Here is a 7,151-nt window from a genome sequence, read left to right as displayed (position 1 = left end):
GTGGGGGACCCAGCCGGGGCTGGGCCCCGGGTCTGTACAATATGGTTTGCTATAAAACTCAAAATCTTCCAGCTGGGGTGACTGAGTTCCTGTGTCTGCGGCGTCGGGAGAGGGGGGTAGGGCAGGGAGGACCTGAGTGCGAACCCTTTGGGGCTCTCGGAGGAGCCTTGGGCATCCCTGGCTTCCCGGAACTGAGTTCACCAGGACCCCTACAGCAGATGGGCTCACCTTCCCCGAGTTTACAATTTAGGTGGAGGATTGGAGCTCTGGACTCTGGGATGTCCCGATGTACTCGGAGTGGTCCAGGGTCCGGGAGCTCCCAGGCACAGCGGGGGCTGGTGGTTGGCCTCAGCGGAGCCAGGGCGCCCGCATGACATTCTAGCCGGACTCGTGTCACAGGGGTCCCTTGAGATCTCTGCGGACGCCCCCGGACTCCACCCCATCATGTGGCCGCCCCGGCTCCGCCTCTGCCCCAGTTCCTGTTTCGGCCTCTGCTGTCCCGCTTCGGCCCCTAGGGCTCCCCGCAGACGCCTACTCTTTCTGCTCAGCCCCGACCGCCTCTTCCTGGGCACCTGCCGCCCACATCTCGGCTCACCCCGCAGGGGATGGGGTCTCTTCCCGGCCTGGACCGACCCTCCTGGACACCCCGAGGCTACTCGACCCCGCCCTGACTGCCCAGGCCCCCTGGTGCTGCGGCCCCCCCAGGATGAAGGGCGGCCAGGGGGACGCGGGCGAGCAGGCCCCGCTGAACCCGGAGGCCGACTGCCCCTCGGGCTCGGCCACGTACCGGGAGTTCGTGCACCGCGGCTACTTGGACCTCATGGGGGCCAGTCAGCACTCGCTGCGGGCGCTCAGCTGGCGCCGCCTCTACCTCAGCCGGGCCAAGCTCAAAGCCTCCAGCCGCACGTCTGCCCTGCTCTCGGGCTTCGCCATGGTGAGGGGAGGGGAGGGGTGCACAGGGTGGGGGTGAGGAAGGGGCCATAGGCAAAGTAAACGGGTACCCAAGGGAGGCCGGGCAAAGGAAAAGGAATGACTGGGTTTTAAGAGGTAAAAGAGGGGAACAAACAAGTTCCCGAGGGATGACAAATCCCTTTTTAATGGGGGAAGGGGGGGGGGGGTGAACAGACCCCTGGCATAAACTGGGCCACAGGGAGGATAAACAAGTGCAAAAAATGTCATGGATACAAATCATGTATGGGGATAGATAAACCACCAAGGGGGATGCATATGCATGGGTGGGACAAAGAGGTCCAAAAGCCTAGTCCAGGCAGAAGTGATTACTAGACACCACCCCCCACCCCTGCCAGGAGAGGTTCAAAGGCAAATCAGAGCTGGGGTGCGGCTGTATGCACAGCTGGAGGTGGGGTTAGAGAAAATAAACAGATGGGGTGGTCACCCAACTGAAGGTGGGGCCCATCCCAAGGAAGGCATCTAGTCCCCAGCAGGTACCAAGGGTGCTTAGTGTAGCCCAGGAAGCTTTGAGGAGAGGATGCCTGTGAGGAAGTCTGTGGGGAAAGAAGCTGATTAGGAAACTGATTACATGATTCCCGAGCTGATAAACGGGTGGTGTGGGAAGATGAAGTCAGCTAACGGTCCCAGAGGAGGCCCGGGGAAGTGGGACTGAGGGAGGTCCCAGGGTGAGGAGTCAGCTTGGTCCTGCTGTGGCCGGAGACCCGGGGCAGGTCTCCACCACTTTGCAGGTCAGTGGGAAATTGTGAGATGGTGGAGGGTGTGCCCTCTGTAGTCTGCCAAGTGCCTGCCCTAGGATGAGCTGATTCTTGTCCTCAAACCCTAGATCTAAGCATGTTAGAGCAAGATACACATCAAAGATGGCTTAGACTACCTGTTAATTGGCTGGCAGGAGCGAGGTGTGTGTATGCGGGGGAGGGGGGGCATCCTTATAGGAACCTGTTTTGGGGGGCAAATTGAGGTGGGGATAAAAGGGTCAGAGCACTAGGTGATTTGGGTCAGTCCCTACCCTTCTCAGTGCCACAGCTTCTGTATTTAAAATGATCAGAGGGAAAGTCTCTGTCCTCAAGGGTCATTCTAGGTCTATGATTTATTTTTATGTGGTGGCCCAGGATCCACAGGCCAGTCTACCCTTCCTAACGTGGAGTCATCTAGGAACAGGGAGTTGGCTCTCCTTCCCCTATACAGACTGGAGAGGAAAAGACGCAGTCTCATGGACCTAGCTAAGGGAGGTCCCCCACCCCCATCCACCCCATGGTTCAGTCTGGCCTGCTGCTGGACTTGCATGTTGCTGGGGTGACAGCTTAAAGGCCAGGATCTTCTCTGCAGGATCCGGAGGCCAGATGAGTAGGTTCTGGGGGCAGGACTGGCTCCAGTCGTGCCCGGGGAAAACAAGCCTGGGTCAGGCTATGGGAGAAAGCAGGAGTAGGCCTGGCCCAGATGCCCGTCTGTGGGAAACACCTGCTAATACCCTTCATGGCCCACTTTCCCAAAACACTCATCCTTGTCTTTCTACCACCACGCTCCAGGCTCCTCACCTTCCTCCTTCCCTCAGCCCCAGAGCAATCTAATGGGTCCTGCAAGAACTATTGGGAAAAGATCCAGGTCCTGGAATTCAGGTGGCCTGGGTGAAAATAACATACAAATAGTATTAAACTGTCATTAAGTACCAGGCACTGTGCTTAGGGCTTTTATGTATGTTATCTACTATCCTATGAAGTAGGTACCACTATTAATGGCGATTTTGCAGATGAAAAAACAGGATCAGAGATGTTATATCACCGGCCCAGAGTCCCACAGCAAGCAAGTGGCAGGATGTGAACTTTGGCAGTCTAGTTCTAGAGTCCAAATTTATACAAACCTTGAACAGGATCCAGGCAGGTAATATGGAAGCCAAGTTGGTTTTGTGGGGACTGTGGCTATAAAGAGACCCTGCCCGGTTCAAAGGCAGCACCCATGACTCAACTCTAGCTGATAGTTGTCATGCAAGAATGTGGACCGGGTGTAACCAGATACTCCAAATTTTTAAGAGGATCTGGAAATTGGGGTATTTCTATGAAATTCCTTGAGTTTTATTTAGTTTTTTTATCCTCAACCGAGGATTTTTTTCCCCACTGATTTTTAGAGAGAGTGAAGGGAGGGATGAGGGGGAGGGATGAAGGAGAGAGAGGGAGAGAAAGAAATACTGACTTGAGAGAGACACATTGATTGGTCGCCTCCCTCCTGGATGAGGTCCCTTTCCGGTCCCAGGGGATGGAACCTGCAACTGAGGTATGTGCCCTTGACCCTTGACCAAGAATTGGGAATGGAACCTGTGACCTTTGGGTCTCTGAGCTGATGCTCTAACCACTGAGCACCCAGCCAGGGCAAAATCTCTTGAGTTTTAAAAATTCGCAATTTGATTCTTGGGTTCATGGTGTGCCAATTTGCAAACTGTGGCCGTCAGTGTTAACACTAATAATAACAGCAAACACTTAGTGCTTACTATGTGCCTTGCACTATTCTTATCACTTGATGTATATTATCTCATTCAATTTTCACAATTTTATAAAGCAGATAGGTGCTACTATCAATCCCCATTTTCCAGATGAGGCGATTGAGGCACGGAGAGATTAAGTCACTTGCTCAAGACTACACAGCTTGTAGATCTGAAAATGAACCCAGGCAGCCCAGCTCCAGAATCTGCTTTTTAACCCCTATGTTTATGACAAGCTAAGATTGTCAGAAAAATGTCATCCAGCTGTTTCAATAGCTAGATGGGGAAACTAAGGCCCAGACAGGCCAGAGCCTTCCCGAAGCTGCCCATTTATGCACTCAACAAAGACTGAGAGCCTTTTTTTTTTAATCTTCACCCAAGGGTATGTTTTTCTTGATTTTTAGAGAGAAGTCTATGGCCATACCTCCCTGATTGGGTCAGATCTCATCTAATCTCGGAAACTAAGCAGGGTTGGGTCTGGTTAGTACTTGGATGGGAGGAAGATGAGAAAGAGAGAGAGAGAGAGAGAGAGAGAGAGAGAGAGAGAGAGAGAGAGAGAGAGACCGATGTGAGAAACTACTATTGGTTGCCTCCCGTATGCTCCCCAACCAGGGATCAAACCCAAACCTAGGTATGTGCCCTGACCAGGAATCAAACCTGCAACCTTTTGGTGAATGGGATGACACTCTAACCAACTGAGCTACACTGGCCAGGGCAAGACTGAGAGTCTTTCTGCCAGGCACTGTTCTAGGTCCTAAGGATGCAGCCTTGCTACTGTTCAGGAAGTTATAGACACTCAATCCATCCCCTCTTGTCCCCACAGGTGGCCATGGTGGAAGTACAACTGGAGAACAACTACGAGTACCCACCAGGCCTGCTGGTGGCCTTTAGTGCCTGCACCACCGTCCTCGTGGCTGTGCACCTCTTCGCACTCATGGTCTCCACGTGTCTGCTGCCCCACATTGAAGCTGTTAGCAACATCCACAACCTCAACTCTGTCCACCAGTCTCCACACCAGCGACTCCACCGCTACGTGGAGCTGGCCTGGGGCTTCTCCACTGCCTTAGGCACCTTCCTCTTCCTCGCTGAAGTTGTCCTTGTTGGCTGGGTCAAGTTTGTGCCCATTGGGGCCCCCGTGGGCAAGCCAGAACCTATGGTACCTGCCTCCCAGGTGCCTGGGACTCTACCACCAGTGGCCACTTCCCTGAGTCCAGCGTCTAAGCCACCCTCTGCTTCAGTAGCCCCTCCACAGGCCGCGCCATCTGAGGCCTGCCCACCCCAGCAAGCATGTGGTGGTGGTGGGGTCCACGGACCAGGATGGCAAGCAGCCATGGCCTCCACAGCAATCATGGTACCTGTGGGGCTTGTGTTTGTGGCCTTTGCCCTGCATTTTTACCGCTCCTTGGTGGCACACAAAACAGACCGCCACAAGCAGGAGTTAGAGGAGCTGAGTCGCCTGCAGGGGGAGCTGCAGGCTGTGTGACGTGTGTGTTAGCCACCTGTTACAAGCACTGCCTTCTTCGGGGTCAGCCAGAGGCCCCTGGTCTAGATCACTGTTCCCTGACTGCCTGGAGGCACCTCTTGTGGCCACTCTTAGGTAGAAACCAGATTCCTGACCTCAGGGTCCTTTGGGCTGGGCCTTGGGGCAGCTCCCACATTCCCGGGATTCTCCTTGTTAGCCTGTCCCATGAGTGTAGTTCTACACCTGGGAGGAGCAAGGGAGAAAGCGGAAGGTCTTCAGTCGAAGGTTCATACACCAGGTGGAAGAAAGGCAGGGAGACCCTGGTCAGACCTTTGGTGCTGACCCCTAGCCACTTGCCCCTATACAGGATGTGGAGGTCAGATTACATACCCACCCAACTGCCCTAGAAGGCAGCCAACCCTTCCCTTATTTTTGTTTTTTAAAATCCTCACCTGAGGATATTTTTTCATTGCTTTTTAGAGAGAATGAAAGGAAGGGAGGGAGGGCGTGAGAGAGACATCCATGTGAGACAGACACATTGACTGCTTACCTCCCACACTTGCCCCAACTAGCCGGGGATGAACCTGCAACCTGTACATGCTCCTTTTTTTTTTTTTTCCTTTTGATTTCAGAGAGGAAGGGAGAGGGAGAGAGAGATAGAAACACCAATGATAAGAGAGGATCATTGATCGGCTGCCTCCTGCACACCCATGATCTCCTGGTTCATAGGTTGATGCTGAACTGCTGAGCCACTCTGGCCAGACCTATCAGTTTTGATGGGTTTCACACTCTTGCTTTAGTTGTTATAGAGAGGGATTTGGTGTTTCTGCCCAGGCATAGGTCCAGCCTTTTCTAGAAGGAGCCTCCCTATTTTTTGAGGTTCAAGTGCCTGTCCAACTCCCCAGACCCACAATTAATGCTTCTATATCTGCTTCTCACTCTTCTGTGCCAGTCTTGGGGGTCTTTGGAGACTGAGGGTCTGTGTTCCCAGCTTGACTCCCTGGCAAGGGGTGGGGTGAGGAGGTTTTAAGGGAGGTCAAGTCCCTAACCCTTGGAATACAGAGCTATTCTGACACTGAGTTTTTGATGCACCTTGTTTGTATAATAAATTGTGTTTCACAGATGTGTCTGTGGCCGTGAATGGAGTGAAGGGGAGGTCTTCTTAGGATCAGGCGCCTTGTTGCTAAGAGACCAGGAGAGACTGGGTGCTGGGCAAGGGTGACCCCCTTCTGGCCAGTAGCTTCTGAATGTGGAGCATGAGTTATTCCAAGGCAAAAGGCGTTTGCACTCTTGTTCCTGAGCCCAGGGTCTCTCTTCCACTGAGGATTTAGTATGTTTCTTTTACAAGTTTTTTTTCTTTGAGCGACTATTACAAAGTAGGGGCTTTTCATAGGTTATCTCATTGAACCCTCATAGCCACCTAAAGAGGTAAGTCTTGATTTCCATTTCAGAGGTAAGGGACCTGGGGTCCAAGAAGGCTGAGGATCTCGCTCAGAACCACACAGCTAGTCAGTGAAAACTTGGATTACCTTTACCATCACACGGGGAATCTCTTTCTGTTTGACTTGAGAAAAGGAGCCAATACCTTTCAACTCGGACGAGAAAGCAATATGATCTCATCGCACATGCTTCCACGTAAATTCATTTTTTCAGCCTCGTTTTCCTCAAAAATTTAAAAAGTCCCAATCCTCTCTCTTCTATTCTTATGGTGTGACATCTTGACCAAGTACCCCTTTCCTCATTTCCTATTTCTTAAAATGATAAATTTGCATGGACAAGGCTTCAAGGGCTTTTCCTATGCTTTTTTTTTTTTTTTTTGATGCCTACATTAATCCTGCGTGACATCAACATCCATTTCAGAGTAAGGATCTGAAGCTATGAAAGGTCAATGATTTGCCCAAGGTAATACAGCGAGAGATGTAGACTGAGATGTCTGGAACCTAACGCATCCTCAGCTCAGGCAGAGGGGCCTCGGGGGTATGCCATCACCTGGAGACCAGAATACCCTGCGTCCAAGACAGAAATACAGGATGCTCAGCCTCAGGCGACCTTAGGCCCAGGGTAAGCCTGGAGTGGTGCTGCCCTCGAGCGGCGAGACCGCGTAAGGATAGCCTCCACCCTATCCCGCTGAAAACGGCGGGCACTGGGACCATGATGCGAGCAGCTCACCTAGTTACTACTGTAAAACCGAGTTTACTTTTTACAGGACCCACTCTGGGGTCTTTAAGCTCCACCACGTTTATC

General features: G+C 52.4%; 1 protein-coding gene across 1 annotated transcript; it reads left to right on the top strand.

Annotated features, from left to right (window-relative positions):
* The first annotated feature begins 13 nt into the window (after positions 1-13).
* Positions 14-6,030, top strand: ORAI3 (ORAI calcium release-activated calcium modulator 3). The gene is made up of 2 exons (XM_079780148.1): positions 14-934; positions 4,269-6,030. Exons 1-2 carry the CDS (start codon positions 707-709, stop codon positions 4,926-4,928), a joined length of 888 nt encoding a protein of 295 aa, XP_079636274.1. The 5' UTR covers positions 14-706; the 3' UTR covers positions 4,929-6,030.
* The last annotated feature ends 1,121 nt before the right edge of the window (positions 6,031-7,151 follow it).

This window comes from Cnephaeus nilssonii (genome assembly GCF_951640355.1).
Source record: "Cnephaeus nilssonii genome assembly, chromosome: 2".
NCBI classification, from domain to species: domain Eukaryota; kingdom Metazoa; phylum Chordata; class Mammalia; order Chiroptera; family Vespertilionidae; genus Cnephaeus; species Cnephaeus nilssonii.
Note: the sequence above shows the minus strand (reverse complement) of the source record. Positions and strands in the feature narration are given on the sequence as shown.